The 12549-nt window shown below is 41.8% G+C and overlaps 1 protein-coding gene across 1 annotated transcript in view; it reads left to right on the top strand.

The window, feature by feature from the left end:
* Positions 1 to 5649: 5649 nt before the first annotated feature.
* The window catches only part of ek1 (eph-like kinase 1), a 60128-nt gene continuing 53228 nt past the window's right edge, over positions 5650 to 12549 (top strand). Inside the window, exon 1 of the mRNA XM_079601093.1 lies at positions 5650 to 5899. Coding sequence (XP_079457219.1) covers positions 5812 to 5899 — 88 coding nt within the window. The 5' untranslated portion in view covers positions 5650 to 5811. The remainder of the gene's footprint in view (positions 5900 to 12549) is intronic.

The raw sequence follows: 12549 nt of genomic DNA, 5'->3' as shown, positions 1-12549 counted from the left end.
TTTCGCTGCCTCCAGGAGCATGGCCTAAAGCTGCAACCTCGTAAATGCCATCTGTTCCAGCGGAAGGTGACCTATCTGGGACATGTGGTCAGTGGTCAGGGGGTGGCAACAGACCCAGAGAAAACAGCAGTCATTCGTGAGTGGGCTATACCAGTAACAGTGAGACAGGTGCGTTCATTCTTGGGGTTTGCAGGATATTATCGAAGATTTATTCCTGCTTTCTCAAAGGTAGCTGCTCCACTTAACCAGCTCCTACAGGGAAGTGCCCACCGCCCCTCTTCAGCCGTCCACTGGACCCCCGAGTGTCAGGTTGCTTTTGAGGCCCTTAAACAGGCCCTTCTTAGTGCCCCGATACTAGCCTATGCTGATTTTCAACTCCCGTTTAGGCTATACACAGATGCAAGTTTGAACGGCCTTGGGGCAGTCCTGGCCCAAGTCCAGGAAGGCAGGGAGAGGGTGATAGCCTATGCCAGCCGTAGCCTCCATCCCCCAGAGCGTAGCGATCAGAACTATAGCTCCTTTAAGTTAGAACTGCTGGCCTTGAAGTGGGCCATTACCGAAAAATTTAAAGATTATTTGTGGGGAGCTCATGTTACAGTGTTCACAGATAACAACCCTTTAGTTCATCTGGAGACTGCAAAATTGGGGGCTACGGAGCAGAGATGGGTGGCCCAGCTAGCCAATTATTCTTATGAAATCCGCTACCGACCAGGAACTGCTAATCGGAATGCCGATGTGCTTTCTCGAATATCAGGAGAAACAGCAGATACGACGGTACATGCAGTACAAAATTTTACACCCCCAAAGTCACCTGAGAGGATAGGACGATGGGAGCGCCAGCAGAAGATGGACCCTGACCTGCAGCGGCTACACACATGGAAAACACAAGGTGAGCCTCCAATAATACATGACCCCTCTACTTTGTCCCCACAGCTCCGTTGCTTGCTGAGGGAGTGGGACCGGCTGGAACTCCAAAATGGGGCCTTGGTTAGACTTGTTACTGAGCCAGACACGGGAGCTCCGGTGCAACAAATCATCGTGCCAGTGGCGCAAGCCCGACGGGTGTGGGAAGAATATCATAAAGCTGCAGGTCACGCAGGAGGGGACAAAATGGTCTCGCTACTGCGGAGGAGATTATACTGGGTGGGGATGAGCACCAATGCCAGAGCGTGGGCAGCCGAATGTCTGAACTGTGTGGTTGGCAAACGGGGTGGGCCACAAAAAGCACCCCTGTGCCCCATTTCTGCAAGTTATCCCTTTGAAATTGTTGCAATAGATTTCCTGTCCCTCGGGAGGCCATCTGACACTTTTCAATATATCCTTGTGATTACAGATTTGTTCTCCCGCTACGCAGTGGCAGTGCCCACCAGAGACCAGTCCGCCCCCACCACTGCCAAGGCCTTATGGACGGCACTCATCCTCCCATTTGGCTGCCCAGAACGCATTCTTAGCGACCAAGGGGGGGCTTTTGAGTCGGACCTGATGTACCAGCTTTGTGGGGTGTATGGTTGCAAGAAAAGTCGCACTACGCCATACCATCCGCAGGGAAATGGAGCTTGTGAGCGGTTTAACCGTACCCTCCTCTCCCTCCTGAGCACCATGGATGCAGAGCTGCATGCCAAATGGCCTAGCCAGTTGCCAGCTCTATTGCAAGCCTATAACAACACCACCCACTCAAGCACAGGGATGACTCCTCACTATGTACTTTTTGGTCGCCATGCAAGACTGCCAGTGGATGTGCTCCATGAAGTTGCACCACCGCAATACCGGGATGATGTGGAAGGTTGGGTTAAGAACCACCATCGAACTCTCCTTCAAGCTTATGCCACGGTACGCAGGAATGTCGAAAGGCGTCAGCAGTGGAACCGATCTAGCTACGATAGGCATGCCAGAACTTTGCCACTCTTACCGGGAGAAAGGGTACTGTTAAGGAACTTCCGCCGTAGAGCCAAGGGAAAATTAGCTCCACAATGGCTCCCTACACCCTTTGTAGTAGTAACCCAGCCACACAAAGATCAACCGGTCTTCAGCATTCGACCAGAGACGAAGGAGGGCCCCATTCGAACTATCCATCGAAATAATTTGCGGCCCTGCCCTGGGGATCAACAATCGACCAGCCTTAATGAAGAGGGTTGTTCTATGGAAAATCAGGACCCCAACCGACGCAGCCTCGGACAGCCTTGGCCCTTTATTCCACTAGCTCCACTCCCCTTTGTCCCCCAAACTCAGACTGCCCCCCCCAGTCCTCGCTGTGAGCCAATGGACTTGATAGCTAGCACTTCCCCTCCTTATGCATCAGCCATACCAGCCCAAGAAGCTCCTGGGCCTGATCTAGAGACCTTGCCCTTTGCTGAGCTTGAACCGGTAAGGCCCCCTCCTTATGCATCAGCCATACCAGCCCAAGAAGCTCTTGGGCCTGACCTAGAGACTTTGCCCCTTGCTGAGCTTGAACCGGTAAGGCCCCCTCCTGTGGTTAGGAGTCACGACCCAGCCCTGGAGCTCGGTGTGATGATTGACAACCAGGACTCTCGTCGATATCCCCTGCGGACTAGTCGTGGCACCACACCTGCGCGTTATATACCTTAGCGGTCCGGACAGTCCATGCCATTGGCCACTTGACATTTAAGGACTATGGTCGGGGCGACCATGATTAAAGATTGGGGGAAAATGTAACGGGTGAAGGACACTAACTGTTTGATAACCTGTGAGGGTGGGGTGTACATGTGTTTCTCTCCGCAGGTGTATCCAATATTACTGATGAGCGAGAGTCAGCAATGCGATTGGCAGATCCACCGCATAAGAGACTCAATATGCTGTCGTTTGGGGCAGAGAAAGGTTTTGTGACGAGACCGCGCCCGATCGCCTCTGAGCCGATTTTATTGGATAGGATTCCACGTAGTGACCACGATCGTGATCTACTCCTGGCGCCGAGAAGTTTAAGAGATATCAACGCATTCTATCGTCCATATTAAGGGAAGTGGGAATTTCTATCACCTATGCACGAGTGGGCATTCACGTGTGGTTGTCTGTTTTGAACTGATTGCCCTCCCCTTTCTCGCAGTTCGAGTCTATGGTTCCGGTTTTCCCCGTTGGGCATTGGGAACGTCTCGAGGGTTGCCTGAAGTCGGGTCGTACGTGTGTGCAACTACAGACGGACACTATCTCGCCTTCAGCGTTCCGTTTCTGTTTATACGCTCCCCTGATGAATGAGAGTACCGAGTGGGCGGGGTCGTGAGTGGATTTGCATTGACTGTGTTCTAAGAAACTTTAATAAGAGCTATTTGTCTCTGGTTTAGTATTTTCTTAGATTAGTGAGAGTGGCTGCTCGCCTAGACTGTAATCTACCTGTTTTAACAATTCAGTATGGATTGAATTATTTTTAAGGCTGCTACCTCTGATCTAACTAATCTAGTGATGTCCTGATGTGGGTTTGATTTGAAGTGTTCACAACTGTACCGTATATTCTCTAAATTTACGATCTACTCTTGCTGTGTAAATCTCACGTGAGCTGTGTGTTGTTACATGTGACTATATTGGTGTGATTTGTGTTAGCCTCCTTTCTTATTCATAACCAGGGGCGCTAGACTATGATAATCCTCCTAGCTTTGAATTGAAACAGTATTTTTACAGTTCACTCTCTGGAGTATGTGTAATGTGGTATAGTTTTTAAATTGTATAAATAAATTTTGTATTTTTATACGATTTATGTTGTGCATGACTGTTACTTGTGTATAACAGGGGTAAAATTCCTGCGTATGGTGAAAATTGAATTTTACACACTAACCAATGGGAGGGCTTAGGTTGAAGGTTGATATGTATTTGTCAGCCCTGTTACACCTGTCAAAGTCCCTCCCACTTCATTAATAAGAGCGGGCACTGGAGATCTCGGATGGGTACAGATTCTCACTCCTCTGCTAAATAATGAAACGGGTTTATGTTGGGGATGTGGTGCATTGTGAGACATTGTGGAAGACACGTCGTGACCGCATCTTCCCCAAACAGGAAGGCTTATTTGACAGGTCACTGATGCATGCAGGAGGGTAATTTTATAAATTCAGCAGGCCCTTCGTTATTTTAAAGTAAGGATATACAACATTTAAAGAGACAGTTCATTCAAAAAGGACAATTATGTCATCATTTATTCATCTTTATGTTGTTTTGGAGCTTTCGAGCTTAAAAATGATGCAAAACCATTGCATAAAAACAATTTGTTTCGAACTTATTGACTCGTATGCTGGTTTTCAAATACATAGAAAAGGAAATTATGAGTGTATTATGAGTTTTTCACTGGACACTACTGTATGGCATCAAAAGACTTGATGTCTATATTGTATGAGCACATTTATAAGACTTTCATAGTGGTTTTAATTGCTTTATGATGCTTGAAAGCTTCAGTCCCTATTCATTGTAATCACATAGAACCAAATGAGCAGTTTAATATTTTGTTGTGTGTGTGTTCTACAGAAGAAAGAGAGTACTAAGTGTTTGAAATGACATGAGGGTGAATAAATTAACTATTCCTTTAAGTTACATGTAAAAGAAAAAGAAAAAGCATGCAAGGGAGCTTTGTTTTTGTGGAAAGCACACAAATGCATTACAATGTAACTTCTTATATTGGTTGCTGCATGCACATGTTCTCTCCAGACTGTCCTGCCTGTCACAATAGTGTGATAGACAGCAATAGAAAGATAGAGAAATGCAGATAAAAAGACAGTGGCACTAAGAAACCTCACTGCATTTATTTTTCAGCTCTAGTGTGTACAGGCTTGTCTGAGCCATCATAAACACCCCCGGCACTCCTCCACACACCCCGGGCAGTGTGCCTGATTGTCTGTCAGCCATTGTTGGAGAGGGTTTGCACAGTAGAGACATCTCATTTACGCTCCCTGCCATCACATTCAGCCTCATGAAATGTGATGTCATGTTTTTGATAGGTGATGGAGCTTATGAGGGCTCCTGCGTGGGAGGAACCAGCTGGCAGAGGGAGGAAAATGGTGGCCTTTTTCCAAGAGCAGTTAGACTATTGATTTGACCTTCATCTTTAAATACCAAACATTAAGGTTTTGATCTAATGGTCTCTGTTGTGTTGGTTCAGTTTGCGTCCCCATGCCTGTGATATGACTTGTGTGGTCATGTGAACATCAGGGCAGTAAAGTGACTTTGACCCAAACCAAACTCCCTGATCTAGATGTCCATAAGTAATTGCCATTGACAATGGGTGATGTACTGTAAGTCGAGGCCATAACCGGTATAGGTATCTATGGCTGCATTTACACTGCAGGTCTTGATGCCCAATTTTGATTTATTGGCTTTATTATTTTGACGACCAGCTTACATCTTCTTTTAAAAGTGAAACAACCCAAGTTACTGTAGATCTATCTATCTATCTATCTATCTATCTATCTATCTATCTATCTATCTATCTATCTATCTATCTATCTATCTATCTATCTATCTATCTATCTATCTATCTATCTATCTATCTATCTATCTATCTATCTATCTATCTATCTATCTATCTATCTATCTATCTATACACAATTAATGAGACCAAAAATTACCTCCTTTCTAATGCACGCACACGCACGCACGCCTACTTTTGACGCCACGGACACACACGCATGACGCCCCCTTCATCCAGCTCGCTGTGGTCAGAGAGAGCATCTCACGCCAGAGTCGGATCCTCCTTCAAGCAGGCGCGCTGTTTTCCCGGCTTAGCTCAGTTCAGTTCAGTTCAGTTCTCCAGCGCAGCCACTGGCTCACCAGCCCAAGTTTACGCACAGGGATGCGGGCGCGTGGAGCCGCCTGAAAATGGCTCACTTTAGGATTTACTCTTTCCTTGCTTCTTTTCACATATTAGTGTTGTGTCAAGCCTTGAGGAATTATCCAGATAATGAAGGTAAGCCATACAGTCGCTGTCATATTCGTGCGCTTTGGATGTTCATGGATTCCGTTGGACTTTGAATCACAAATGAATCAAGGCAAATGCATGTAGGCTACAATTGTCTCTCTCCCGGGGCAATCGCGTTCAAATTGAATATTTAAAGACAGAATATGCCTTAAACATGAATGATGATCACTTCTATCTGCTTAAGAGCAACACAAATGTTTTCGTAGCAACATTTGACGAGTGATACGTTAATTTGACTTTTCATTGCTGAGTTGAAAGGAATGAAAACAAGGATGTGTTTTTGACCAAAATATGATCTAATGCTGCCCCAAAAAGCTTATTTTTAGGACTTTGTTTTTGGTAGTTTGTTTTCATAAATCATCTTAAGCGGTTGTCACAGGTGATGTATAGAAACACACAAATAACATTGAATAATATTCAAAGAAACTGCCGGTTCTTTAAGACAATTCAGGCTAAATCAAACTGTATGTGTTGTAGATTGATGTGCATTTAGGATTGCCAGGGATGGTTTGAACAGGCAATGCCGTGAGCAAAGACAAATGGACGTGAGACACTTATTTGCTTAATTAAACAATTAATTAGGAGAGATCAGAGAGTGGCTCTCACAGACACTGTATTATTCAGACCCACACATCAAATCTGACCCCTGAGAGTGATCTCACTTTGAAATGCCATCAGCCAAAGTTACTCAGCAAGATTTTTTTTGTTTATTTATTTCCCTTTTCAAGTGACCCAGTAACATTTGTGATTTAAAATGTTGGGTAGCATCCTAAATGACTATATGTTCAAGGATGCAGGATGTCAGTTTACAACACAGTCCGACTTCTTTCACTCCGAGCCTTCAAAAATCAGACAATAAATTAACCTCACTGGATTAAAACGGGTTTACTCTTCATTGTTATGAGATTAGGATTAAGCCACCCATTGTGCTGTTGTCAGGAGGACGGTTCAATGGTGGGTTTAATACACATTTAGGCGGAATCTATCAGATAGGATTTTGTGCAGAGCATTTAAACATGATGTCTTTGGCTGACTGGAGGCTTTCGGGAAATTACAATTTGACAGTGGGAGTCAAATCTAAATAAGGTCGTGCAAGGTTTTCCTTTGGCTCTATCAGTTTGTTCATTAGCACATCTCAACAATTGTTAGGCTTAAATCAATCTTTCAGCTTCTCTTTGGGTTGTCATTTGTGTTGGTGTAAATTGCAGGAATGTTATAGAGGTGTGCACTTCCTCTAACCGCCAGCTGGTGGTAACCCTGAGGTGATCTTACAACAGTTCTGTGAATGTTTGTGTTGCGACTCTTGAGCAGATCTACATCTGTGTTCGAGTGTTGATGAACTGTTCATTACCTTCTTGTTCTGCAGTTTTTGTGTCTTGTAAGCATTTTCTACATTAAGGATGGTAGACGTGTCCCATATCAACATATGCTTGATATCTGTCTTCTGGCCAAACTAAAACACATCAGCACATATTTAATGTTAATGACTACATGGGTTTTTTATTCAGGGTCCAAATGACTGACTTCCTCAGCACATTTTCTGTTTTTTTTTGGAAGACATTACTGCAGTGCTTGGATATTTACACCCCTCTGGAGATAATAAAGACCAAGTTGCAGAAACATTTTTAAAATCACTAAAAAAAGGTCTATTCACACAAGCTAAATCTTGCACCACATGTAGTAGGCCTAAAACTGTTTATCGATAACTGTGTTTCTTAACTGGCTGGTCGTAGACCAAAAATGGGCCGCAGTTCTGTTCTGAAACAAAAATGTACTAATTGTATTCTATAATCTAATAAACTAATTTAATATTACTGAGCATAGTTTGGATAGAAAAATAAATAAATTGTCTCTTGTTAGATGCTAGCCAAATTAGGCAGATGCATAACATCTGAATTATTGGCAAGGGCTCGATCCACCAAAATACAGACATTTGGAAACCAAACATATTTATAATTTTGCATATTGTTGCAATTTATGGTAATAATACATTTACTGCTGTATGGCAAACGGTTTTGGTGCAGTGTTAATGTATAGCTTATTGTAAATTCTGAATGCTGGATCCAAATGAGTTGAGAACCACTGATCTTGGGTTGTAAATGTATAGCACATGGAACCAGTGACAACCTTTTACACTGTATAATGATCTTTTTATTTTTAATAAGTGCCTTCTGCTGCCCTCTTGTTTTTCTAGTTAGCGCTAAGGTCCCCCTCATTAGCTCGTCCTTTGTGCGCGTTCTTACAGCATTTAGTGACGGTTTCTCGTCTGCTTTTGTTTCTCTCCCTGGCACTCCGGCAGGGAAATTAGCATGAGAAAACACACTTTTTATGTTCAATTCAGCTGTGCTCCGAGGCTCTGTTTTGCTCTCGTTCTTTCACTCTCCCTCTCACCATCTCTTAGCTACTGACTTAGAGAGAAGCTTGAATTTGCATCTCTCTTGTTTGAGTGTTGTCTGAGGAAGTCTGTTGATTAGTATAACCTGTGGCCTTCTTTTTGTTTTCCAAGGATATTGGTTATTTTTCCCCTCTAGTTGGTAAAAAGAAGGGTTTATACATGGATACTTCAAGTCGTCGACTGGTAGGCCTTTACTTTACTTCAGATCTTAATTAGTTGCAACAGTGCTGTCATTCTGTATCTGCCATGCTGCTTAAATGATTGGAAATCTCGGTTTAAGAAATTGGGTAGGAATCTTAGAGTTAGCATTTCAAAAACAAATTTTGCAGGTCATGTTACTTTTCATGGTCCGATCTGATTCCTAAAAGCTCTTTTTGCTAATATAAATCTCAGGACGCAAGCTGTATTGATTCCAACCCAGGCTCATTGGAAGTTGGCAACATTTCTGCAAAAAGATATTACGTTGCTTTTTGCACGTTTCACGTCACTTTCAAAGAGAAAAGTCCATTGAGTGGTGCTAAGAGATGAACGTGAATCTGGCAACATTTTATCACATTGGTTGTTGTATGGAAATGAAAAGTGGAATTCCATTACCCTAAACCCTACCCTAAACCTAACCGATAGTTTTAACAACAGCAAACGTGAGATAAAATGCATTTGCTGAAGCAACTATGCAATTTTAGCTTGTTTTGAAGTCTTCAAGCTTGTTTTTATCGTGACTTGTTTCACAGGATTCGTACCCCACTGTACCAGGTGAGGTACTGAGCAAGTTTACTACATCAGAAAAGCCATACAATTGGAGCTGGTTATGTGATGCAAACATAAAATGTATTAGTTTACAAGTCATGCACTATGGTAATAGTGTTTTGAGGTCATATAACATAGTATTGTTTTGGGAACTGCACAAAAATAAGTATTTATTAATCAATAATCTGACCATGTAATCCTAATTAGTTTGAAAATGAATGAAAGTTGTTTCTAATTCACTCCTCAAGTCTTCATTTCAGATGGAAATATGTATATTTTTGCAGGTTTGTAAAAATGAGCCTAGATTGATTCAGTTGAATCAGTCAACTCAAATTCCCAGAGCTTTATTTTTATCTGCAACTATGAGTCAAAACCATTAACATGAGAGCTATTACTATTTATGTCTCCTGCTACTCTGAATGGCTCACCGTAGACCTTACCACCACCGGCTGGATCCGAACTCCTGCAGACCTGGCGGCTCATGCGGTAGACTGAGTCTCGAGGCCTGTGGCAGTTCGGGATGGAGGCACATGAATGCTTTGAATCGGGCTGGAGAGCTGGGTGCTTTCTGTTGGGTAACACGCCATGTGAATCTCCTCAATGAAACAATTCATTATTGCTCTATTTACCTCGACTTGAGCGTATCAGTGTCATTGCATCTCATATTGCATGCGTTTATCGCAAAGCTGGTGAAATTCAATCCTAATGGATTCTTCCTTGTCTTGTCGAAGGTGTTAGTTTTATAGAAAAATCTGTCATTCATTATTTATTCACCCTTATGTCTTTTAATTGTTTTTGTCTTTGAAAGTCAAAGAAAGGAATCCAAAACAACAGTAGAGCTCATTGACTTTCAATGTATGGACAAACAAACATTGAGACATTTATCAAAATCTCTAGAATATAATTCCATTTCAATCTAATATAATACTTTCCCATCCTTGTCAATCAGAGGCAGAACATCAACGTGCATCCCACATTTCCGTCAGGGGTCAAAGGTCATTGTGTTTTATCATCCGCCCTTTTGTATGAGGACTTTGCGTGTTTTGCATTTAGGACATCCTGGTTGTGGTAAAGTAATGCGACTTGATTAAAACAGATCCCTTGTGTGTTCATATGCACGAGACCCTTTTAGCCGACAACAGCTTTGATCTGTCCTCACCGCACTGTCCTTACTCCATCACTTTCATTAACATGCTCTCCACTCTCTGTTCACGGGACTCGGCCTTAATGTTTTTTAATGTCTGAGACGGTGTAAATTCTGTTGTGCGTATCTCATTAACAGCACTACGCTTATCACTGATGTTCTGCTCTCCTGGGGGTTTGAAGCTCGTGTCCTATGATTCCTGGGAGGTTTTATTAGATTGGACCCCTGCATTTCGTTAATGCAAGGCTTAATTGCTCAGAGACTCATTCCGAATTTGAAAACGGCCGTCGCATGCATATTACGACAAGCTTTTTTCCTTTGATTGAAGTTAAATAAGTATGTTAAAATAAATTACATTTTGTTTTATGAAATTTGGGATTTAAGCCAAACCCTAACCCTGAGTATTAAACTTTGATGCCTAACTTGAACTATTTATGCTATGGACATGAATGATGCCTCAAACTGTGTGTCTAATAGGGGCTGAATGAGTTTAGATTATTTTTAAGTCGACATTTATGTGATTAAAGTGGACTAGTCGCTGATGATGTCATTAATGAACAAATAAGCCTGAACCTCGAGACTCGGGTTGCCTTGTGGTTCTCTTGTCTTTGGGTCATTATATTTCTCACAGATTTCTGCTCGTTCTAAATCAGATACAGATAAAGCAGCACGGTAAAGATTACTTTTATATGAAATTTTATATGGATTAATTCTGGCTATCTCTATATTAATAGCGAAGCTGTGGGTTTTAGTTACTTAGAAATATATGCTAGAACTTTTCAGTTTCTAAGCTATTTAAATGATAAATCACAGAACAGTATTGACAATACATTTCTGCGCTACTGAATTTTTCTGTGCGCGCGATCTGCACGTGATGTGCGAGCTACTCTGTACGTATGTGTGTGTGATACAATGCAGCAGTGCATTAGTTTAGATAGGCGGTTAACTTGCATCTATACAACGTCAAACTTTAAAACATCATGGCAGGGCATTAAAGTCGACTAGTCTTGTCTGTGCAGCCCCTAGTGTCTATCTACACAACAAAACAGCATTTTAACAGGATACAAAAAAATTGGACCCCATTTACTTTTATTATAAGGACAAAAATACCAAAAAAAAGACACTTTTAAAAAAATGACTTCTTTTGTGTCCTGCAGACGAAAGAAAGTCTTAGTCAAGTTTAGAATAACATGGGTGAATAAATTAATTGTAATTATTAGTGAACTTTCACTTTATGGTTGGGCTTTGTAGATTCTAAAAATCGTGCTTCCCCCATAATTGTTGAATCACGGAAGCTACACCTGATATCTTGCCAAGAGATTTATTATTTGAACATGTGTCATGTGTCAGACAGAGAGAAACACAGGCATATAAGAATAAGACTACATGAGAGGAGGTCTTCATTCTAGATTTCTCTATTCCCCATTATCTATCTTCTCACCTCATCATGCTAGATGTAAATGGTTTCTGGGTTTCTCCTTCCTTACCCCATAATCTCTGTTTCCTCCTTCCTCTCACCCCATCATCATCATGCCTTAATGCTTCTCTGAGTTGGTACAGTACGATCTAGCTTATATACATCACAGAGAGACTTGCAACTTCCTTGTAAGGTAGAAAAACATATTGCTTATGTTTAAAGATGGAATGTCTACCTAATGCACATGGTCAATCCACATTAAGAAACTATTTCTTCAGTGTATACATTAGTGGTGTATACATTAGTGTTATACAAATGGTACATTTGCATCAGTTAAAACATTCATTCTCCTTGCAAAGAACATACGAACTGTACGAATTTGAAGTATCATCATCATTGGAACATCTCCGCTAAGTGAACATTGCATACCTCTAAGCAAAATATAACTTTACCAGCTCTCTGCTCAACACACATGTACAAACATAGTCTGACTTCACAAAATACATTATGAAATTATAAAGAAAATTAATAAAGAAAAATAATACTAAAAAATAACATTAAACAGTCAATTTTCAGTCTTCAGGCTTAGAAATAAAATGCAACTGTATAGCATGCTTCAGCAACCACTGTTGCAATGGGCAAAAAACACTCTAAAATCTAGTTTGTGAATTGCATTTTAATATTTAATGTTTTTGGTCGACAAACTGTAGGTTTTAGGTCCAGTGAGCATCTTACTCATCCGTGGTGTCCTGAGAAACTATAATCTCTTTAATCAGTCTTAATTATAAAGGTTTGTTATGATCCACAAGCTCAAAGGTGATGTCATCCTCTTCGGGTGCGGCTCGCTCTAATCTCTCTAATTATGACTTGTGTTGTTGTGTTGTTGTAACCTGTTTCATGCCCTCTCGGGATTTGATGTCCAGCATGGGTGCAGT

Source organism: Phoxinus phoxinus (assembly GCF_949152265.1).
Source record: "Phoxinus phoxinus genome assembly, chromosome: 24".
Taxonomy (NCBI): Eukaryota; Metazoa; Chordata; class Actinopteri; order Cypriniformes; family Leuciscidae; genus Phoxinus; species Phoxinus phoxinus.
Note: the sequence above shows the minus strand (reverse complement) of the source record. Positions and strands in the feature narration are given on the sequence as shown.